We start from the raw sequence: 25154 nt of genomic DNA, 5'->3' as shown, positions 1-25154 counted from the left end.
TGTATGGGTGTTGTTTCGCGGCGTGAGCTTGCCGGCATTCCTCGTCAAACCAAGGGTTTTGCTGTGGTGGCCGTGTGAAATCTAGCACTTCAGAGGCGGCATCTCTATTGGCTGCAAGACAATGTTGCCACTGTTTTTCAATGCTTAATGCAGGCAGCATAGGACTTCTTAAGAGGTTACTAGAGACTCGATCGGAAAAGGACATTGAATTCTCTTGCGATTGTAGCCGTCTAAACGTCGAAACTTCTCACAGTACTTTCTTGTTTTGGCTTGGATCGGGATATCCGCAGCCGTACCTTGGTTACAACGAGGTGTTGGTCCTCGGAACGTTCGGATATCCTGTATACTGGAAAAGTGTCCTGCGTCGATCGCAATGTGGTCAATCTGTTTGCCGGTTGATTGATCAGGAGATTTCCATGTTCCCTTGTTGATATTAAAATGTGAAAACTGCGTACTAGCTTCCAGAACGTTTAGCTCCGCATCGAAATCGATCACCTGAATTTATTGTCGGAGGTGGTGCCGTGCATGCTATACCTCCCGATTGTGCCACCAAAGATGTCTTCTCTTCCTAGCTTGGCGCTTAAATCTAATAAGACAATTTTAATCTCATAGCCAGGGCACTTCTCATATGTCCTGTCCAAGAGCTCGAAGAATATGTCTTTGGTGTCTTCATATTTCTTTTCTGTTGGGGCATTGCCGCATATGAGGTTGTGTTGGCGAATTAAGCCTTGATGCGGATTGTAGTGATGCGCTCGCTCACACTGTTGAAACTGAAGACATTTTGCCTGATTTTAGTTCCAACAACAAATTCACACCCAATTAGACACTGTCTTTGTTATGGGTAGTATACATCGCAGTCTTTTAGTTTGCGTTCGCCCGGTCCATCCCATCGCATTTCTTGGATGGCGGTAATATCTGACTTGCAGCAGTTTAGGCCTTCCGCTAATTGTGCTGCTGCACGTAGTCTGTTAAGGGACCTAACATTCCACGTACAAATCTGAAGTTCGTTGTCCTTATTTCGTTCGCGTGGGTTGTCAACAATGAATCCGTCCGTATCCGAGAGCTTGTTGGTGCTTCGAAACTAAGGTTTTTTTATGTGGCCAGGAAAATGTCGTAAAAGCCCTATAAGGTGTTCAGTAAGTAGTTCAACCTTACTGGAACTGTAGACGCCACCGTTGATTCCGTCTCAAGAATTCGTCTGCTGCCGTCTGGATAAGGAGAAGTGCCTTAGTGGAAACACCTCTCCCCCCTCTCTCGTTTGCTGCCCCGAACAACTTTCCACAGGGGGTTAGCAAAAGTAAAAATGGTGGAGAAGTTTGAGCTGTTTAAACAAATTACTGAACTAAATACGTAGACGTTTTTGAAAATATTTGTAACTTGTCGTAGGAAGTTATTGTAATGGGTCTGATTTGTCAAATTGAAAACGTTGACATTTCTCGACGTTTCAAGGTCCATAGAGACGAAATAAAAGATTTTTGGAAAGACGTCTGTGCGTGCGTCGTCCATAGCTCAAGAACCAGAAGATATATCGCATCCCAGCCTCTTTTTTTTTTAAATACTGACGATTACTGTGACATCTGTTAATTCTTAATTCTATCTCAAGATTTTAAGAAAGGCCTTTTTAATATAGGTCAGTGAAATTTCCCTACGCGCTAATTTCATTGAAGAAATCAAGGATTCTTTATCACTAAATTGACTGCCAACTTCATTAACTGTGGGTGGCAACGATTCCCAAGTATATTTAATAATGTTGAGATCAGATGAGTACGGCAGCCAATAAAAGATGTGCACATTTTGCTCTTCTGTCCAAGGTTTTATTTTTCGCACCGAGATAATACGAGCGTTATTATGTCGGTAATTAAGGTTCAGTTAACAAAAGAACTCAAGCCTCCTTGAAATGCAATAAAATGATCCAGATTTTCATAGAAAAACCATCCTCTGATGAGGCCTGCAAATTTGCGAATTGGTCACAGAAAATTTCATGAAAATGATATATACCTACAGCTGCAATCGTAAAGGTGAGATGGCATTATTTCCTCTTTGCTTTGAGATATCGAAATGAAACCTCTTATCGTAAGACTCTGTATCACGCATACACTACGTCTAAGAAGAGGCCTAATTAATTTTTTGCGAGTGAAAACCAAAATTTAATTCGCAAAAAATGAGGCACGATTAACAATTCAGTAGAACTTCTCTTAGCCTAAAAAGTTAACTAATAAATTTGAAAATGGGAAATCGTGTTGAATATTTTTTTGAAAATTCCTATTATTACGTGAAGAGTAATGAGAGCACCTGATGTTTTTGTCTCTTGAAATTGTTTTTGTTTGTATAGAGTTGCCAACAACACAATTAGTGGAAAATATATTAGAATTTATATTTAGTTAAGAACACTGTAAAAAGGGAAATGGAAAATTTAAGGAAATGTAATAAATTCTTCAATTAAAATGTTCTTACATTTTATTCTTTTCCCGGTTAATTTATCTTTTTCAATATTTTTGGGAATTTAAATTTACAGCCACTCCTTTTGCGTTCTTTCATCACTTACTATTCAATACCATACTTCAAATCACTTACCTCAGACGATATCTAGTCTTATCAGTTGTGCTTTTTTTTGCGTTTTTGAAATCAAATTCAGTTTCAGTATCCATACGACGACGTGCTATGTAAATATCATCTGCTTTTTATCGTTTTGCTTTGTATTGCTTTTTAATTCAAGACAGAAGGTAAACAGGAAAAGCAAAATCTAAATCCCCATTTCTTTTTATCAAATCCTTAAAGGATATACCTACCATTTTCTTTTTAGAGGAAATACGCAATATTTCTGTGAAATTTGAAGTGACATTCAAAAAGATAAAGAAATACGCACGTTAGTTTTTCTTCATCAACAAAATAAAAATCTATAACCTTGATATTCTTTTTCGAAAGAACCAAAGAAAGTATGTCCTTGAGTAAAGAAAAAGGAGTTGTCGCCCTTTAACCTATGTACCTACTTACTTTGTCAAAAAAATCCCAAACCTATACGAGTACCTTATTATTTGCCATTTCGCTTAACAGGCACGTTCACAAATGAGACCGATCTTATGTAGATTAGGTTATGGATTCGAAAGAAGATGTTAGCGACCCTTTAATGTTGGCAAAATAAAAGTTAAAGTCCTCTTAAAAGGTTTATCCAAATGGAAGAAAAAAAAAGTAAAGTATAGACATCGAAAAAAACGTCTCTTTTTGGCATAGACAATTAAGCTTAATGAAGAGCAGGGAAGTCCATTATACGATTATGCTTGAGTGCATAATCGTAGCTCCAACGCATCGAAAAGGAGTAAAAATCGAAAAAAAAATACAATATCGATCTAATGGATAAACGGGCTTAGGATTCTAGGCACGAATGAAAAAGCACACCACAAACCTACAGCCTCATAATTTTGAAAGAAATGCTTTGAAATAATTTAAATCAACTCTGAAGGCTGTCATTCAAATTTAAAGTTACAAGAAAAAAATATCTCTTATAACAAAATTTGTCGGCTCATTCGAATAATAAAAGAGACTGAGATAGGACCCACACTGATGATAATCTTTCATCGGTTTTGTTGAGTAAAAACTCGAGTTTGAATAAGAATTTTTCAAAAACAACCGACGTTTATAATTTAATTTTGAAAGAATAGACCTTTAGCTTTTAAATACGTAAGGAACTTTTTTGTTTCTTATATGTTTTTCAACTTAAGTAATTTTTATTAAAAATTGCCCAAATAACCTAAACAGTGAAAAATCTAAAAAAAAATACGGTTCTGCGTATTAAAGATACCAAGAGATCCTTCATCCACCTTGGAGAGGGTCCTCTTTATCTTTGCAGGCTCTAGGGCGGCTAGTGCATCCCGTTGTTTTCTTTTTGACTCTTCTATACAAGCTCCACACCTGTTTCCTATTATAACATCACTGAATCTTCTCGACTTCACGCTGCTTTTTTTTTCTTCTGAGCAAGACGTTCTCATCTCTTCTCTTTTCGACGTAGAGCTGGCGGGGGAAGATCGTGGCCTCCTTTGCTGTCACAATCAGTATGCCTCCGCTTAGGTTCTTTTTGCCTGAGCACATTCGGAGTCAAACCAGGGGTTCTTTGCAGGCGGCTGTAAGAAACCTAGCGGCTTTTCTGCAGCAATTCTGATGGATTGTTTGCAAAGCCGCCAGTGGGTCTCTGGGCACATCTCGTCTCTTAAGCTCTAGGGATACTCGGTCGGCAAGGCATTGGCGGTATCTTCCTGCTGCAGGCTTCCAACATTGAATCTTCTTCTTATGTTTGTTGTTTGCCTAAAAGCTTCCATGGATATTCGGACGCGCAGTTTAGCATCAACTAGGTAGAGGTCTGAATCTATGTTGGGTGATCTGTACGTACGAACGCCAAGTATGCTAGAGGAGTGTCGTCTGTCAACAGCAAGATGATCGATTTGATTGTATGTTCGATCATCGGGGAACCGCCATGTACCTTTGTGGATATCTGGACGCGGGAATCTAGTGCTACTCAACACCATGTTTTTCTCGGCTAGGAAGTCAATAAGCGTGAGTTCGTTTCTAGATGTGAGGTCGTGTAGGCAATGTCTTCCGATTGACCTATCAAAGATGCCTTCTTTACCAATTTTGGCGTTAAAATCTCCCAGAAGATGGTTTTACGTGGTTTTTGAGATATTGCTCATATGTTTTGGCGAGGAGCTCGTCATCCTTCTCTTCCGCCAGGGCATGAGCCATGATAAGGCTCAGGTAGTGGAATAAGCCTTAATGCGGATTGTCGTCACTCTTTCGGTTACTTCCCGAAAGCTTAAAACTCTTTGACTCCTTTCCTTCTGACAGAAAAATAACATCCACATAAGCGCTTTCTCCCATCAAGTAGACACTTCCCATAGTAGAAATCACAGGGGAACGTATCGGAATCCCGATTTTTAAAATCCCGTTTTTAAAAAATCCCGAAAAAAAGTGTTATAATCCCCTCTTGTGGTAAGTAGAAATGGCGATATCAAGGCAACCTAGCCTGAGATCCAATTAGCGCTGTAATGCGCCGTTTTGATAAATTATATCTTCTAAAATCCCGGTTTTTTGATATACCGTCTATTGAAATCGTCGGGGTGACTTCCTGGCCACGTAAAAACTTCATAGTTTCGAAGCAACAACAAGCCTCGGATACGGACGGATTCACTGTTGACAACCCACGCAAACGAAATAAGGACAACGATCTTCGGATATGTACGTGGAATGCTAGGTCCCTTAACAGACCACGTGCAGCCGAACAATTAGCGGAAGCCCTAAACTGCTGCAAGGCAGATATTACAGCCATCCAAGAAGAGCGATGGGATGGACCGGGTAAACGCAAACTAAAAGACTGCGATATCTACTACGGCGACTGCTACCGAGAACAAAGACAGCGTCTATTTGGGTGTGGATTTGTTGTTGGAACTTGGCTCAGGCAAAAAGTCTTGAGTTTCAACAGTGTGAGCGAGCGCATCACGACAATCCGCATCAAGGCTAAATTCGGCAACATTAGCCTAATATGCGCGCATGCCCCAACAGAGGAGAAAGATGAAGACACCAAAGATATGTTCTTCGAGCTCTTGGACAAGACATATGAGCAGTGCCCTGGCTATGACATTAAAATTGTCTTAGGAGATTTTAATGCCAAGCTAGGAAGAGAAGACATCTTTGGTGGCATAATCGGGAGATACAGCCTGCACGACACTACCTCCGACAACGGATTCAGGCTGGTCGATTTCGCTGCGGGGCGAGACGTTCTGGTAGCTAGTACGCAGTTCACGCATCTTAATATCCACAAGGGGACATGGAAATCTCCTGATCAATCAACCGTCAACTAGATTGACCACATTGCGATCGACGCACGACACTTCTCCAGTATCCAGGATATCCGAACATTCCGAGAGGCCAACATTGACTCGAACCACTACCTCGTTGTAGCCAAGGTACGGCTACGGATATCCCGATCCAAGCCAAAACAAGGAAGTACTGTGAGAAGATTCGACGTTAGACGGCTACAATCGCAAGAGACTGCCATGTCCTTTTCCGATCGAGTCTCTAATAACCTCCTAAGGAGTCCTATGCTTCCTGCATTAAGCATTGAAAACCAGTGGCAACATTGCCTTGCAGCCATCAGAGATGCCGCCTCTGAAGTGCTAGGTTTCACACGGCCACCACAGCGAAACCCCTGGTTTGACGACGAATGCCGGCAAGCTCACGCAGCGAAACAAGAGGCATACAAAACCGCGCTGCACAAAAGGACGAGAGCTGCTCGCGAGCTCTACGCGCAGAAGAGGAGAGAAGAACACCGGCTTCTTAGACGGAAAAAAAGAGAGCATGAGAAGCGCGCGATCGAGGAGATAGAGGGATGTCACAACAGGAATGAGGTTCGTAAATTTTACCAAAAGGTAAAAAAAACCTGCCAAGGGTACCAGCCACGAACCGAAGCCTGTAAAGACGATCAAGGGAACATCGTAGTAGAACCATAGTCGATGCTGAGAATATGGAAAGATCACTTCTCCAAATTATATAACGGCGATGACGAACCGAATTCCGCTGTAAGGGAGATAGAACCACTCAACCTCGGCGACCCAGATCAACAATTCCGCCTACCCGACCTTGACGAAGTGAAGATAGCTATATCTAAACTTAATTCAAACAAAGCTGCTGGAGCTGACGGCATCACCGCCGAACTATTCAAAGCAGCAGGCGATGACTTGGTAGGGAGCATGCACCAACTCATCTGCAAAATTTGGTCGGAAGAAAGCATGCCCGATGAGTGGAATCTCAGCATAGTGTGCACGATACATAAGAAAGGAGACCCTCTAAACTGCGCCAACTACAGAGGCATCAGTCTACTTAACATTGCGTATAAGATCCTCTCTGCCGTATTATGTGAACGTCTGAAGCCATTCGTCAACAACCTGATTGGTCCTTATCAGTGTGGCTTCAGACCAGGAAAGTCCACTATCGACCAAATATTCACACTACGGCAGATCTTGGAAAAAACCCAGGAGCTTCAAATCGATACCCACCATCTCTTAATCGATTTTAAAGCCGCGTATGACAACATCTATAGGGAAGAGCTCTACCGCGCAATGTCTAGTTTTGGCATCCCTGTCAAACTTATCCGTTTGTGCAGAATGACGATGGAGAATGCACGCTGCTCTATCAAGGTAGGAAAAGATCTTACCGATGCATTTGATGTCAAAAAAGGTTTTAGACAAGGCGATGCACTGTCATGCGACTTCTTCAACATCGTTCTGGAAAGAATCTTCCAATGATCCATCCAATTACTCGGATACGCAGATGATATTGACATAATTGGAAGATCAAAGCGTGATGTCAGTGGAGCGTTTTTGAGCATTGCGACGAAAGCGAAGAAGATGGGTTTAGTGGTCAATGAGGGCAAGACCAAGTATATGCTGTCATCAAAAAAGGACACTTAAAGACGACGTCTTGGACAAAACGTCACCATGGACAGCTATAACTTTGAGGTAGTTAAGGACTTTGCCTACCTAGGCACCGCTATTAATGCAGACAACGACACCAGCGCTGAAATCAAACGAAGAATAACTCTTGCAAATCGCTGCTTCTTTGGACTTAGAAGGCAATTGAGAAGTAAAGTCCTCTCTCGAGCATGTAAAATCACCATCTATAAGACACTCATCATCCCGGTTCTCATTTATGGCGCTGAGGCCTGGACCCTGTCAAAGAAAGATGAGAGCGTCTTAGGATGCTTCGAGAGAAAAATTCTTCGGGCGATTTTTGGTCCCGTACGCATAGATGGAGAATGGAGGAGAAGATATAACGACGAGCTGTACGGGCTGTACAGCGACACTGACCTAGTTAGCAGAATCAAAGTCCAACGGCTTAGATGGCTAGGTCATGTAGAGCGGATGGACATCAACGCTCCAGCCCGGAAGGTCTTCGAATCCAATCCCGAGGGACGGCGCAGTAGAGGAAGACCGCGACTCAGGTGGCGCACCCAGGTGGGAGAGGACCTCAACCAACTTGGCGTGCGAAACTGGAGACAGCTAGCTAGGGACCGAGCTGGCTGGAGACGCTTGTTGGTTGAGGCCCAGGTCCGCCCCGGACTGTAGCGCCACCTTAAGTAAGTAAGTAAGTCTATTGAAATCCTTCTTATTCAAAATCCCAATTAATTGCAGTCCCGCTTTTTAAAGTCCCGTCAAATCCCGACAATCCCGTTTTTTTTTGTTGCAAAATACGTGCATTAAACTAAATAACAAAAGGAGTAAATGGTTTTTATGATAAATTACTTGACTAAAATCTTATAATATCGTAAATTGTTTTTAATTACAAAAAGCGGGTTAAAAAAATTGGGATTAAAAAAAGCAGTTTTAAAATCGGGATTTTAAAAAACTGGGATATCGAACCCAACCCTCACAGCCTTCAATCTTCCTACTGCCTGGCCCATTCCATAACATTTCCTGGAGGGCTGTCTCATCAGTTTTGAGTTCGGCGAGGGCATCGTCAAGCTGCTCTGCTTTGCGTATTGTTTTGACTTGTTGTCAGCAACAGACTAAAAAAAATATTGCGACCACATTGAATTAACTGCTGATTTGGCTACTTCCAATTTTCCTTTTATATGATCACTGGTACTCAAATTGCTGGAAATAATGAAACCTAAGTATTTAAGTTCATTGACAACTTCGACTCTGGTGTAATCTTATGTCTATATCCTCGAGTTTTTGTCATTATTATTATCATTATTTTATATTTTGCAGAATAAATTTTAGATAGTTCTAATTTCCTCCAATTATTGAACCATGTAGTAAAAGGAATATCAAATCATGCCCAAGTATGTTTAAGACTAATTTCTGAAGTTAAAAATGCATGTATGAATCTCTCCGTGACTGGAGGGTTTTTTTTATTTTAATTTTGTTTGTTTTGGGTTCCATTTAGTTTCGGGCTACCATTACCTCAAAGCAGTTGAGGCAATTCACAACCTTCAAAAAAAAAAATATTATATCCTCTTAAATAAATAAATGTCGCAGTTCTAGTAAAATATTTCACAGGAAACGATTTTTAGTTCATTTCAAATACAAAATATTTTCGCTTTAAAATGTTGCATGAAGGTGATATTTTTTAATCTGAATATAAGAGATTAGTTAAATGCTGTTATTTTCTAAAACAATAGACTTTTTCATAAATTCACAGCAATGTTATGCAAATTGATACAGATTACATTTACCATCCACATAAATCCTTCTACTTTAAAAAAATTACATTGTTTTAGTATTCATAACTCCTTTGAAATGTGTCGCCTTCATTCCAAATAGAATATAATATTGGATATCTGTATGTTAGTTGTCTGAAAAGTAACTAAAGCTTCGTTTAATTTTATTAAATCGTTTAAAATTTCATATCAATTAGATGACAAAATTGTTATTTGTTTTTTGCTTCTATTTCTCGGAGGTGTTACAAAGAAAAAATAAATGTATTCATACAATTATTAGTACATATGTAAATTCAATAGAACTATATTTTATTTGTTATTTCCTTTAAACCCTTGTTCCAGATGTTTTTATGATTTAAATTTAAGAAATTGAATTGAAATTTATTTTTAATTTTTAGTATTGCTACAAAACGTGTTTTTTAGTGTCTAGAATCATATATCTTTAATTAAACGTTACTTACTTAAATTAATTCATTTTCAGCATCAAGTACAAGTGACTTATCATTTACTGTCAATACTCTTACAAAGACGCAGGATATATCTGGTCTTCCCGATCCAGCCGACCCCAAAGGACCACAAATTTTGGTATGTTTTATTTTTGACAAGAAAAATATTTGAACAATTAGTTGTTTAAAATAAAGTTTAAACATTTAATGCTTGTTTTATTAAACACATCTGGAGTTTTCAATGAATCCTTTTCGCTTTATCCTTTTGTATACCTTCTATTAATAAAGCTGTACACGACATTAGTCGTAGTTTTTACTTAAGTTCCCACAATTTTATCTACCTTACACTTATTGCACGCCAGTATTTGATAAAAGATTAGCTTACACTTTTTATTAATAAATGTTTACTAAAAATTGTTTTAATTTTTTTTTTAGAAAAATTCATTAAGAAAGTCTAAAAAGAGACATGATGATCCTGCTTCATTGTACAAAGGTCCTGGAGGAGTTGAATTGCCAAAAGAGGTGCTAAATGATTTGACACAATTTACTAGGAAACGAAGTCATGCTGTAATTGATGTTTGGTGGTTGTACGATGATGGTGGACTTACTTTGCTCTTGCCTTATATTATAAGTACACGTAAACAATGGCAGTCTTGTAAGCTAAGGTAAATACTAGACTCATAAATAGTGTTATTAATATTTATTTGTAATTGCTTTTATTACAAAAACTTCTTATAAACCATAGACACTTTAATTTTTGATATCCTATTTGATAAATTGTTACCCGTTAAATTTTTCATGGGAACTTTTAGTGATTCGAAATACTACCTGTGCTCTGTTGGAAAACCTATCAATAGTATAGTAGGATTATACACGAATAACAAAAACAATATCCGCAGCATTTTGTATTATATATTGCATTTGTATCTCGATGGCTGTGTTCGTTGAGTAGTTGTGCATTTGGAATCATGTGTTTTCCATTGGGGAAAAAAATCAATCCGTTACTGTTGGTATAATTTAGTTTTGTTAATGAAAATGAACTAACTGTGCTTATTTTGCGAGAGAAAACAATAGAAAAGATAATTAAGTTTTGCTATGTTTCCACCAGAGGTAGTATCTCAGTTAAGATTAAATAAATCTTGTTGGTGTTTCCATTTCTAAATTCAAGAATATTTAGAAATGATTAAGTTTGAGAGCACTTTCTAAAAGAAAAGTGTTAAACAATGAAGAACTGAATATTTCAACACCATATGATGAGTTTTCTTGGGAATTTTCTACTATACTATTTATAGAATGCCAAAAAAAACCGGGTACTGTATTCTGAAAGATACTGTTTGGTCATAATTCTGAATGTATGTCTCAAATTCCGTATTTCAAAAAAAAAATTGACTTAGAATAATGTACACCAAAATGCTGCATGAAAAAGCACTTTATGTCATAATTTTTCATAACAAAATAGTCCTTATACAAAGTGTGCTTTTGATAGTTCTGTTTTTTTAAGTTTTTTAGAAGCAACCAGCTCTTCTTTTAAATATTAATGTATTATATTTTTTTTTTAATCAGACCAAATATTGTAACAGAATTTAATAAAAGACATAGAAAATGATAAATGTTATAAAGAATTTAGTGCCCTTGACTAAGTAAATTAAATATGGTGATACAACAACTCACATAGACAACCTAGGGCCTAGAGCCTAGCGACTAACAACTCTTAATTGTTTCTGTGTTCGAGTTATGTCAGGGTTGGTGGCCCCATTGAGGTCAATTTCTCGCAAAAACTTAATGTAGCACAGGCAGAGATTGAACCCAAGATCTCTGGCAGGAATGTCATACGCACTAACTATCACGCCACGGCTTAATGCGGTGTGAATTGGCAACTGTAATCACTGGAACACGGACTTCAAAAATATTAAGGATTTCTTAATATGCGGTGATGTCGAAAATATATTGGTGGTGGGAGACCTAAACGCAAGAATAGGGAATGAAGGGGTTGAGAATGTCTTTTGAAATTCAAAAAACACAATCATCGGAAAACTAAAGAGGAATCTCGTTTTTGAACTCTTCATATAAGATATTTACATCAATTCTGCTCAGTCGTTTAAGTGATTGGATACATTCTAATAATCTGCTTAGTGAGTTCCAAGCTGGCTTTAGATCGGGATACTCCCCCGTCGATCACATTTTTTGTAATCCGCTCGATTGCTGAGTTGTTTCTATCGAGAAATAAGAAACTATTTGCATTTTTTGTTGATTTCAAATCTGCTTTCGACACCGTTTATCGCAATGCCCAATTTTACGAGCTTTTTCAGTTAGGAATGTCGTTTAAGTTCGGTACAATATTTCAAAAATTATACAAGATTACCAAAGCATCAGTGTGGAAAGGCCAATGCTTATTAGAATGGTTCCAAACGAAATCAAGAGTACGACAGGGCTGTGCATTCAAGATATTATAGACGAAGCATAACCAGCAGGAAACGAGTACGCAGGCGTTAACATTAAAGCTCTTCTTTTTGCTGACGAAATTTTTCTGCTTGCGTATACTCCACAGTATTCAGCAAGCTTATTTATCATAAGCTGAACCTATTGGTAAATTTAAATAAATCCAAAGTGATGGTTTTTAAGAACTCGATTAAGATCCAGTGCAAGTGAACAGTTACACTTTAATGGTGAAAGAGTAGAGTTGGTAAAATAATTCAAATATCTAGAAGTCTGCTTTACTAAGAACATGAGCATGGAAAAACATTTCACTGACAAACTTGTTAAGGCGAAAACAGCTTTAAATGTAGCATGGAAGTAATGCTTTAATAATGAGGAAATTACGCATACCAGTAAATTCACTGTTATCGGAGCTGTATCGGAATCAGTTTTATGTTGCGCAAGCTTGGGGAGGTCGGAAATATGAGCAAGTAGAAAAACTGCTCTGATTTTACATACAAAGGATTTTCCACCTTTCTTAGGGTACGCCAAACTACATGATCATGCTAGAAATGGGTTTATCGCATTTATTTAAAAAAAAAACACTCAAGCTGCAGGTCAATTACATCCTCAAAGCTCTGGATATGCCAAGTTATCGTCTTCCAAAGAAAGTAGTTCTACAAACAAACCAATCCCGAAGTGGATGGTTAAAATACTGGATAGAACCAACCGAGCGAGTTGATGTTGACCTAAACTATAGTGACCTTGCTTCTTGGATGGAAGCCAACTTTATATCGGCTAATAGCTCGTCTGGATGAAGACATAAGAACACAATACACGGAACAACCAAAAGCTCAATGCACTGCATGGTTTACAGTAGACTAGACTACGATCTTCGGGAAAGAATCTACTTCCACGACTAATTTACTATCAACCAAATTTCGTGCATGTTCCGGCTAAGAGGAGAACTCCTTAATATGAACTACATTCCTCACCACGATGACTTGTCGATTTTATGCAACCAGTACAACTTAAAAGAGGGCGAGGAAGTTTTCCATTTTGTTGGACGATGTGTGATAATGAGGGAAATGAGAAGACTTAGCCTAGGCAGTGACTTTCTTTAAAATACTAAAATCATAAGCCTTCTACAGGAAATGTATGTCACAAAGTTTTATGCATATTGGAAAACATCTCTCAACTATAGACTCATGATTTTAATTGAAGCGTTTCAATCTTAAACTGCATTTTCTTTGATTAATTTATATAAAGCTATTCTTTTAGTTGTCAGTCAGTGCTTGTATTAATCAAATTATTGTTAAAAATATATGTTTAAATAAATGTTAAAAATGTATGTTTAAATAAAATCAAAATCTAATCTATATCTAATATTTCACGAATTGGCCTTATTTCAATTTTGTACAGCCTATTTGCAAAAGTTGGTCTTTTAAAAAGTGAAATAAAGCCAAATTGGTTAAATTTACTTTCAACAGTGTGGTTTGCCAATAAACCTGCAAATCCTATATTGCGCCCAAGTAGGGGGTTTGCTCACCGTAAAAATAAGTTTGACTTGTTTCTGAAAATAATTTGTCTTTATTTCACTTTGTCAAAGTGAAATACGTACAACACAAAATGTGCGTTTTGTCTGTTTTTTTTTTTAACTTTTAATAGCAATACAAATATTCCCCATGGTTACAGAAACGTGACCATGAAATTTTGAAAAATTGTATAAAATTTTTTAACTTTTTTTTTTTGTACTGAAGGAAATTTTATAAAACAAACTTAATATACTAAACAATTAAGGAAGGTGGAAAATTATCCATTATAATTCAAAAGTTATAAGTGAAGCGTTTTTTACAAGATTTTTTGTGCTCCACAAAAATTCTTTTACAATTAAATTTTTGCATTAGCTTACGAGATTCACTTCTTGATTTAATGAGACTTTCACGAGCTGATTTTGTGCAAAGGTTTCTTGAGGCTTCCGTGACAGTTTTCACTGACCTCTTAACTGCTTGAGTATGGCAACGTAAACGTAAAAAGGTTATTGTATTATCTTCTCCTCGAGCAATAAGTGTTGCAAGGTCTTCGTCCGAAATTTGTTTCAAGATTGGTGGTTCTGTAACATGATTCTACCAGTTAATAAGGTCGTAATAAACTTCAGCATACATATTTATTACTGGAACCTAAATTAGCCTTAACTTTTATTTATCTTGACCTCAAACTTTCAAAACACGACGAAGAGCCAATGCTCGTAATGTATTTTTGAGAGTCTGTTAATATTGGTAACAGAAGATTTTCTGGATGGGCGAAGTAACTATTACGTTGTATTACCGGTTCGATAACAACCTTTAGTTCTTTTGGTACATAACGACACCTTGATATTAAATATCTTCCTCCATCTTTGCAACTTGGGTGACTATTAATATCAAACCAAGATGGAGCGTAAACTTGCACAACATAAATTGCCAAACAAACAAGATTATCAGAAGGGTCTGATGTTGCAACGTAGAGACCAACAATTTTTCAGGCGATTTGTTAGATAAGTCTACAGAGCATTCACCAGATATAACAGCCGATGCTATTTTGTACAAATACAGTTGGTCAAAACTGATATGCTTTGTGTCGATCTGTGGCATTTGACTTGGAATATTTCGGAATCTTCTTACAGCTTTATCTTCACAATTTTCCAAGGCTTTTCCGGACTAGAAGTATAGATCTATCAAATATGTAGCATTCATATGTAGCAAGCATATTATCCATTGTAGATGTCTGTTCAATGTTTTTTTATTACTAATCTAATTACACCGAAATATTTGCCAACATTGACGTTGAAATTAACGATTGCTCTTTCTATAAATTTAGCTGTTCCATCCTCTGGAGTGACATAGCCCAAATGTTTGCTATCGGGTTAGTTAATTAGGAAATATTTTCCTCAACAATAGTTTCTCTATAATTTTGTCCGCTTTTTTTCAAAGTATCGCGCAGGTATTTGGTGAACTTTTTGTTTCTCAATTATGTTTTTTTTCTTTTTTTCTCTTCGCAATTTTTGTCAATAACAGGCATGTCATGTTGGTTTCTAGCAAAACAACCGAGGCTATAGATGCAGCTACTCTATCAGACAAACCGTAACGATCGCAACTTTGAGAAAACGCAAAGAAGCTTGTAGAAACAGAAGATTCCTTTTTCTGTTTTTTTTTTTTTTATTTTTGCTGGGGGATAATCTTCACTTTCATTGGAAGAGGACGTATCACACGCAGAAGATGGAGATGAAGATGAAGAGTTATGAATGAAAGAAACACTTACAAAAGCGACTTCTATACCGGTTTGAGAGTTATTTTTTTTTAAGCTCTCCCGTTTAAGTCTCCTTTTTCTAGACGGTTTTGTTGTTGCCAAGTCTATATTTCCAATTATCATTTTCTAATAGTTCTTTGATCGGTTAGAAAATTTTGCTCACAAGATAGGATTTTCTTTTCCTCAGGATAAAACAATTTGTAAAATTTGAGAACTTACATGCATGAAGAAATGTCGCTTTTAAGGTATTTTAGGATGTGATTTCCAAATATTGTAGAAAGTTGATACATAAGCTTTAAGAATTTGTTGCACTCTTACCTACGATATAATTGGAAGAAATGCTTTTTTCCATAGATTTACTATTTTAGCGGTTACAACATCAACAACTTCTTGTAGATTTGGTTCTTTTTTTGTATTTTAGTAACTTTCATTTCAAACTGCTTCCACTTGTAGCACTTTATAACATCTTCATAAGTTGGAAGTGCATTATCTTTCAAATCATCAGTCAATCGAATAAAATAAGTTATGAGTGGAAAACGTGTTGCTTTTACCATAACCCTTGAAAATAATGGGTCAAAGAAAACAATTTCATTATATGAAACAGTTTTCTTCACCAAATTCCTTGCAAGGATTCTTAAAACTTGTTCGTTAGTATTTTAATTCTTCTTTAAAAACATATCTCTATAATATTTTACTGTCATTATTTTGAATTCATTAAGCAAATACAAACTAATCCTCTTTAATTATTTGAAAACTGTGACCAGGAATGGAATATCTTACTAAAACTATTTACATACATAGATATCAAAAATATACCCACTTTCAAGTTGAAATGTAGATTTAAAACAATGGAATTGATAATCAAGTTGCACTTACAACTAAAATTAAACCTCAAACTTTATATGAACTTCTGTACACAATTTGCGGTCTAAGTTTGTTGAATGTTTGAATATTAACTATTCCTCTAACTTCTCTTTTTGGTTTGTGGTCAATGTCCCCAAAAATCATTCGTCCCTTATGTTGTTGTAGATAGAAACTACGTCGAAATGTGAATACGATTATAAAAAGAGTCCTTTAAAGTATCATTTGGCAATCGGATGAATGGGAATGTGATAAAGTTTAAAGGAATCGAGTGTGTTTTCAAATTTAATTAGTCAAATAAATACCATTCTGATGAATAAGGATACGAAGTTGAAGCTAAAGTGTAGCTCTCTAAATATTTTCTGAGTCAAAATATCCTTAGGAACATTTTGTTGTATAGAACATTTTTTTAACTGAGTTGTACCAGTTTTGAACTCATATACAATAACTCTTAATCTGTTCGGTAACGTATTAAGGATATAGTGATTTTTTTTTCAAAACACAAAAGGGATAGTAAAATGAGTACTCGGGTCCAGATTAGGGTTTCGAATCAAATTTAACATAAAAAGTGCCCTAGTTGAAAATGCAAAAAATTAATTTGTCCACTATTTTTTTCTTTAAGAGTTTAACAAAATGTGCGTTGTCGTTCAATTGACTGTTTTGGCTGACTAAGCACTGCTTATCTTCAACTTCAAGAAGAAAGTAGCTAACCCTGAGATCATGAGAAGGAATCGCCACTGCTTAGCAGTAGTGCATTATTTCACTCAAATTTTCCACGAACTTGTTGATGGTTTCAGGATTTACCTGACGGGTTGCTTGGTAATCGGTTGACCGTTTTCCTCGGTCCCAAAGGATCCACATATTGTCGCCAAGATGGCTGGTTACACGATCTGCGAGAATTTGGTGCGCAATCGATGAACAAAAGCAAAAGGCTGTCCTTATCCGTGTCTTCAATTTCCTTTAAAAAAAGTTCGAGTAATATAGCAAGTTATCCACATTACCGAAGAAATAGCACCACCAGGGGCGTCTTTAGACTTTTAGAGGCGCTGGGCTCAATATAATTTGGGGGCAAAAAAAGTAGGCATACAATATTTTTGTAATTCTTTAGGTTAAAAAAATCATTTTAAAATGAGTTGCATGTGTTTTTTTTTTATATTTTTACTTTTTAAATAAAACTAAAAAACATAAAAAAAATATTTTTTTGTATACTTTTATATTTACCTTCAAAAATTGAAAATAATTCAATTTCCTGCAGTAATTCATTTTTAATTGATAAAATTGAGAAGCTGTTTAGTCTAACTTGTAGCACAGTGCTTTGAAGTTCCTTTTTTTATCCGTTTCAATTTCGAAAATGAAAGGTCTCCACTGCAGTTTGAAACCATCAAAGATAAAAAAATTCTACATGCAGTTTCTACATTTGGAAATGTGTTCCCAATTTCATCCACTGTAATTAGCCTGTACAATTTTGATATTGTAATAAGATCTTCATTTACATCTTTATTGAATTATTTTAAATACTGTACGAGTTGCAAGCATTCAACCTCAAGTTCTTCTGCATTAACATCTCTATATTACTTTATTGAAAACTGTTTGCAAAAATTTTGCAACTCCACTGAAGTCAAATATTGCAATCGACAAAAAAAGCCAAACAATGCTTTAATTTCGTGATAGCAATTGGATCGTATTTTTAATTACAGAGTAATAGTGTCAATAAAAAGTTGTTTTTTAAACTTTTCTTTCCATCAAAATATGTTGCATTTAATCTCTTTAATTAGCATCCGGATTCTGAATTTGGCACACGCTTCAAATTTATCAAAATTCTCCCTTATATCATTTATGAAAGAACATAGTGAAAAAAGCAAATTGGCAGCAACCTCAAGCTTTATTGTTTCTTTTTGAAGGCCCTTGCTGGTTTTATGAATTCTTTCTGATATTGTGCTCCAAGTTTCTATTAAAATGAGTTACTCCAGTTTTGACATTTTCTTAGACAGGCTTAGCGCTTCGCTTTTTGTGTCGCGAGCTTGCTCTGGATCTCTAAGAGATAGATGTCAAGGCTTCAGTAGTTTGCTCATAACCATGATAAAGCGCGTTAACTGCATCAGCTCGTGCAGACCATCTTGTTTCAGAAATTATTTTAGGAACTCTATATGAACCTAAACATTCATTTAATTTATTCCAGCGATGGGTAGAAGCAGAAAAAAAGGTGTACATTTTTTGAATCACTTGAAAGAAACTTGTTGCCTCCTGCACACAACCAGCCGCATGAAGGCCTACTAAGTTAAGAGAATGTGCTGCACAAGGTACAAAGGTAGCAAGTTCGCACTTCTCCTTTAATCTTGCTTGCAAACCAGAATATTTTACCGACATATATATGAAGATTTGCTGATAAATAAGAAGAATCAAATTCACCTTAAAGTTCCAGGCATCCCAAATAATTTTCATTGTTAGGTTGAAACCTACCTCAAGCACTGTGAAGATGAGCGAAATACAAAGAACATAGTCTCTATTCCTTCCATTGAGAAGAGAGAAAGAAAGAGGATTGATACAACTCATCATTTCGCAACTTATCGTTTCGCAACTCATCATGGGACAACTTTGTGTTTGTTTATAGAGTGAGTTGAAAAGCCAACATGTGTGCAGAACTGTAGAGTGGAAGGAAAGCAGATTTGTTAAAATACTGTTGACTGCATGTGCAGGTGTATGATTAAAGATTCATGTTGCCAGAGGTTCAAGATGGTGAGGAGGAGAATTTCAACTGTCTAAGTGTCTACTTACTTTATTTTGTTTTCTATATATTTCTTGTATAAATTAATTCCTTATGAGTTGGTGTATTTGGGGGCCAAACAATTGCGGGGCGCTAGGGCCTGGTCCAACGGGCCAATGGCTAAAGACGGCACTGAGCACCACTCATCAATAGGCACCAAGCTATTCTTCTCTGTTGGCTTCTCGACATCAAAGTGCAGGTTTTCCGAGCGCACCTTGCTAAGTGTTGGAGCTTTTAAAAGAACAATTAAAGAGTTTTTGCAGAATGCTTCTCAAGCTAATGTTTTGAGCTGTTGAAACTGATTTTTTTCAAATATGTTTTTAATAATTAAAAACTTATTTAGTACTGACTTTTTGTCAAGTGTTCGATCAGGAAACAGGTATCAGTGTGAAAATGATGTGTGATTTCTTTAAATATTTGAATATTGTTTGAAGATAGTTTAAATCGAAAATCTTGAATAGACAAATAGATATTTAGCTAGGTTCCTAAAATCGAGTGAAATGAAATACAATTCGAAATTGGCAATGGAGTGACACTGTTTTTAGTGTTCCATCTTTTCATCGATTTCATATCTTCGAATACATTTCGAAATTACTTCAAGTGAAATTAAAGCAGCTAATTTCTTAAGTTCTGTGCTTTTTAATAAAATAAATATAGAATTGCAGTTTTTGTATTTGCACTGTGTTGATGCACATTTGCTGTTCTTTGCGATAAGCAGATTTCAAAAATCAGTTGGGAAAAACTCCATAGTTTCTAAATGTGTCGAGATAGTTTTCGAAAGAATGTTGTCTTAAGAATAGAGAAAACATTATATTCATGAAGTGTAAGCAATCTTCTTTTGCTTTCAAATCATATAGCGTTTAAAACTGATTAAAACTGCCGTTGTATGGTGATCCGTATCAGCTAAGGACTTCACATCTTGTTTTGAAATATCAAGGATATTTGACTGTAATTCAGTTAATTATTAAAGTAGTTTGATTTCATAAACTTCAGGGTCAGCTTTGTTTGATTTTGTAGAAAACGTCTTTAACATGATTCAAATTTTATGGATTCAGAGATATTGTTACTCCACAAGCGTTACCAAGAGCTTTCCATATCGATATCCACCAGTCCTCGTTTCTTAGCTCATAAAGTGACATTCGCTTTGTCAGTCGGTCATCATGATGGGATAAAACCTTTAAAAGGCTAGATTTAGCAAACTTTGGGAAGTATTGGGTTTGACTTTAAAAGCTATTGTTTTATTAAAAATCACTCCCAGGTAATTGTATTCATTAGTAATCTGAGGGTTTCATTTAAAGTGTCAATTATATGTAGAGTGGTTACGTGCAGATCTCCAGAACAAAATATTTTGTATTTATCTACATTAATGGCAAGTCCCCATTTATCGCAACTCAGAAAGTAATACCAAGTTACAAGCATACTAAAGAACATTAACTTTCAAGTCAGCAATGTGGAGACGTCCAGGTAGATAAGCTTCTAAATCTTTACTAAAAAGTGCAAATAGAAGAGCACTTAAAAGGCATCCTTGTTTTACACCACAGTCCGTTTCAAACCATTCCGAGTACGTTGAACCATCCCAGACAGTTGCTTTTGATTCGGAATACATTTCCTTTACAATTCAGATGAACTTCTTAGATAAACCTAGCTCTAGCTGGGAATGTTTGTACCGATTCACCAGATCAAAAGCAGACTTACAGTCAACGAAAAATGCATAAACTTTCTTATTCCTTGCTTGGAATGCTCCAACGATAGAAGTCAGCACAAATATATGGTCGCGACGGTGGACATTTTTTTCTGAAACCCGATAAGAATTGTGTCAGAATATTATTGGTTTCAACACATGTCTCAAGCCTGTTAGCAAGTACCTACACCACAAAAAAACTTTTGAGATGACGTTCATAAACGATATGCGCCTTAAATGTTCCACATTAAAAATGTCTAATTTTTTGTGAATAGGGAATATTACCGCTTTTTTATCGATGTGCGTATATCAGCATTAGAAAACACTTTATTGAAAAATGTTGTAAGTTGTGAAATAAAGGTTGGTTAGGCGTTCTTGAAGTGTTCGTATGAAATCCCATCTGCACCTGTGGCTTTACCATTTTTCGCTTTATGAAGAACAAGGTTTACTTCGGCCACTGTTATTTCACTATCTAATAACTCATCAGAGTTATTCAGCATACAAAAAGGAGGCGTTTTGTTTTGTAGATTATTTTTGAAGTACTTCGCAAGATCATCAGCAGATACACTGTTTCCTATTTGAAATGTTGACCCATTTATTTCTTTTGTCACCTTGCAAAACTGTTTCGAATCTCTTGATTAACCAAGTACATAGGCTTGCTGGTTTTCTAACTAAGTTTTTTTGAAATTGTTTATTGTTTTGTATTGTTTATTGGCTTCTATGTACTATTTTTTTAAATTTTGGCAGTTTAAAATCCGGAATTCATTTAAAAGACTGAAGGACTTTTTCCTCGCGTTTATGTAATCTTTGTCTTGTGACGGAATCTCTCATACAACCTACAAGTTGGTGTGTACGTACATCGACCGAGTTAGTCATCCCACTTTCAGCTGAAAGATTAATACCTAATTTTTGTTGGTATTTTATTACATCATCCTGTTTCCATTTGAATCTTGGGATAAGTTGAAGATAACTTTGTGTTGTAGTTTTTTCTTCTGACCATTCAACAATAATTGCCATGAGATCTGAGTAGTTTTTACATTCTACTTCAAATTTCGGTATCAGATCAACCCAATCATTATTTTCAGCACAATAAACAATAACAGATTTGCTTTGACATTGACAAAAGTAATGACCCTGAATGTCTCCGTTAGTACAATCATTCAAAATTATGCAATCTTACATCTGAGGTACTTCAATAAGATTTATACCATTGTGGTTGTATACACTGTCCTTGGAACTTCTACTGTTGATGTTTATTAAAGAGTTATTTGTACTGCGGATTGACGTTACTTGTAAGTTCTTAGTTCTTGAATTAAATTCGTCTATAGTGAGAACACTTTTATTTGATAGTTGTAGGATATTGTTGTTCAACCGTTCTATTCTTCAGTCTAGGCATTTGGTACATATTGTTTTTGTGTAGAAGTTTTTACTGTAGCATTACAAACTTCTTCAAAACTAACCGTTTTTAGAAAGGATGTTTTTATACCATACAGTGTTCCGCCGATTGCTCGTCCTTTTGTATATGTCTTAACTGCCGCATTCGAAACCAATTTAAAACCATTGAAATATTTTGAAAATTTATCTAAGATTTCACTTGTTACGTTGTTTCATAGAGAAAAAATATATCATATTCCTTAACATAATTTAAAAAAATCTAAAAATAAAAGTTTATTATTAAAATCTTAAAAGTACATAAAGTTACCGAGCTGGCGACATCACAATTGGAATTTTGTGATAAAGTACTAGAATTTCGAAATTACTTCAATTTCATTTCAAGTGGTTATGAATCTTGTTCATAGAGTATGTAATTTCAAACACACTAATAAAGAACTGTTATCGGATTGTCAACCGTGGTTGTACTTAAGAACAAACAAAAGCATATCTGTTCATACTCGATGTATGTACAAGTATAAAAAAGATTCTTTTTATATCTTAGTTAAAACTACTTTAAAGTCGATATTTTGAAAACGCTAATTATTACAATAACACCTTTTAACGCATCATTAAACTATCCCACAAAGTCACGGTATTTAAATACAAACAACTGAATTGTGTTCTTTAATTACGATTTTAAAAACCAAATCTTGTCAACACGGTACATGGAATACAAAGATTTAAATTTTATATCCAATCTTATTTAATCCTATTTGTTTCCATCCAATTAAAGTATTCAACTTGTCTGTCTGGTAGATATGAAAATTAAGCTAATCATTTGATTTTCTTTTTGCAGAGTCTACGCTTTGGCAAATAAAAAAGCAGAGATGGAGTTCGAACAACGTTCTATGGCTAGTCTTTTGTCAAAGTTTCGCATTGATTATTCTGACTTACAACTCATTCCGGACATCACAAAGAAACCACAAGAAACTTCAACGCAGTTCTTCAATGAGTTAATTAAGGACTTTGTTGTGTCTGAAAACAATGTTAACATCACGACGCCAGTTAACGAAGACGAAGGTACTATACCACATGGTTATTATTATTTTTAACCTCTGTATGTTCTTTAATAATTTCTCTTTTATAGCTCTTACAACGGAAGATGACTTATTGAATGTCCAGGACAAGACCAATCGTTACTTACGACTTAGAGAGTATCTGCTGGAGAAGTCGGTGAAATCGGATTTGGTGGTGATGACACTGCCAATGCCAAGGAAAAACATTGTTTCAGCACCTTTGTATATGGCATGGCTGGAGAGTCTGAGTCGTGGCATGCCTCCGTTCCTGTTTGTGCGCGGCAATCAAACGAGTGTCCTTACATTCTACTCGTAGTGTTCTTTATCGACTTTCCCTCAGACACCCTTCAACACCCTTACCACCCTCCTCTAAGCCGAACATTTTTGTCTATTTGTTTTGTAATTACTTTTTTTTGTTTCATTTTAATTTAAGGACACGAAATAGGCAATAACACGTTTTGAATTAATAGTATTTTAATTAATATTTAGCTTGTCACAGTTTGTTGATGTTAATTTATTATTTTATTATAAACAAAATAATGATAATTATAATTACCATGTAAAATGCAAAACTTATATACCTACTAAAACTTATGTAAGTAAGAGCAACGCTTTTTATGTAGATTAGTTTAAATTATTTTAAAATACAGAACTTGTACAAAAAAAAAAATACATTGTGTGTTTATTTATCAATTATAGTGCCACAACATGCATACGACCCTGCAAGGCATTAATCTTCAAGCCTTGTAAGTAAATTTTTGCTCAGATTGGTTTGGGTGTTCTTTTTGAATTTTGGTCTTTGAGCTTTTGAATGCATGAAAGATGTGCTTTTATCATCACTAAATTCCAAAGTGCGAGATTAGGCTATTATGCTTTTTGGTACCTGTATGACCCATCCTTAGCACAAGTGTTTGTAGTTTGCATGGCTCAGGAACATACAACAGGTACAAGGATTAAGTACGCTTGCCAGTAGTTTCTCAGTAATTATCGTTGTTTGTTCATTCTAAAAGTTAGTTTCAACAAAACCGAGTTCCTGGAAAAGATTAACATTTTAAGGAGCAGGAACAGTTGTGAGCTTGGGCTCTTAAGACAACTTATAACAAATATCATAGTTGATGTAAATTTTGATTTGAAAATTACTCCGAAACAGCTGAATAACACATTACCCACACCTGTAATACTTATAGCCGTCCCCTATAAACGTGTACCAAAGATGGGCAGAATCAGTGACCCATGTATCGCAACGATAATTTATGGATTATAAATTAATTTATTCCATTTAAGTGTTGATTAAATTCTGAATTTTTGAGATGTAATGATTTGTTTTCGGAAAGGTTAATTGAACGGTAAAATACTGTATCATCGCTATTGATTTTTGCTCATCAGATGCTTTAAATAAATACAGCGATGTGTATTGCAATTAAAAGCACCCTATTTTTGGGCTAATAACAAACCGCCACCACCCCATTCCTGCTTTGCTTAAAACAACATCTTTTTGTAAAGGGTTTATTTAAGGAACGTTTCTTAGAAAAACATAACAAAAAGCAAAGGGCTGTTGTTAATTGCATCATATAATAATGTTATGTTACAAAAGGATCACAGGAAGGATTAAAAATCTTATGGAAGCGAAAATACAAACATTATTTTACATCTGTTTTGAAATTCGGCGAAAAGTCTTATTTTGGATAATTAAAAACTAATTATCTTAAGCTGCGTTTGGATGCTTTTGAAAACAATTTCGGTTAAGATTTGATATGGATGTATATAATTTTGTGTTCAGTATAAAATGAATAATATAATGAAGTTGTCAATTTGAAGAATATAAACTAAAGCAGGTAAGGCATGGCTTTTCAATAATACGACAGTTCCGGTGAAAGGAAAAAGCATTGTCTTATTTTTAAGTTATTTTAAATTTAAGCTTGTAAAAATTGTTGAGAAAATGTACGTTTTATTACCTTTAATTTGATACTTCATTAATAAATATCCTATATAAGAATTTATTCAAAATGTGTGCAAACACAAGTTTTCTTCATTTCGTTTT

The 25154-nt window shown here is 35.6% G+C and overlaps 1 protein-coding gene across 3 annotated transcripts in view; it reads left to right on the top strand.

Annotated features, from left to right (window-relative positions):
* LOC129948371 (bumetanide-sensitive sodium-(potassium)-chloride cotransporter) overlaps positions 1-23775 on the top strand; it is a 293982-nt gene extending 270207 nt beyond the window's left edge. For 2 of the 3 annotated variants that reach the window (XM_056059342.1, XM_056059344.1), the window contains 4 exons: positions 9690-9793; positions 10090-10319; positions 22894-23117; positions 23185-23775. In XM_056059342.1, the coding sequence (XP_055915317.1) occupies positions 9690-9793; positions 10090-10319; positions 22894-23117; positions 23185-23429 (803 nt within the window). In that variant the 3' untranslated portion in view covers positions 23430-23775. The remainder of the gene's footprint in view (positions 1-9689; positions 9794-10089; positions 10320-22893; positions 23118-23184) is intronic. The other variant, XM_056059343.1, reaches the window with a different exon arrangement.
* Positions 23776-25154: the final 1379 nt, after the last annotated feature.

Source organism: Eupeodes corollae, chromosome 2, assembly GCF_945859685.1.
Source record: "Eupeodes corollae chromosome 2, idEupCoro1.1, whole genome shotgun sequence".
Lineage (NCBI taxonomy): Eukaryota > Metazoa > Arthropoda > Insecta > Diptera > Syrphidae > Eupeodes > Eupeodes corollae.
This window is presented reverse-complemented; position numbering and strand designations above follow the sequence as displayed.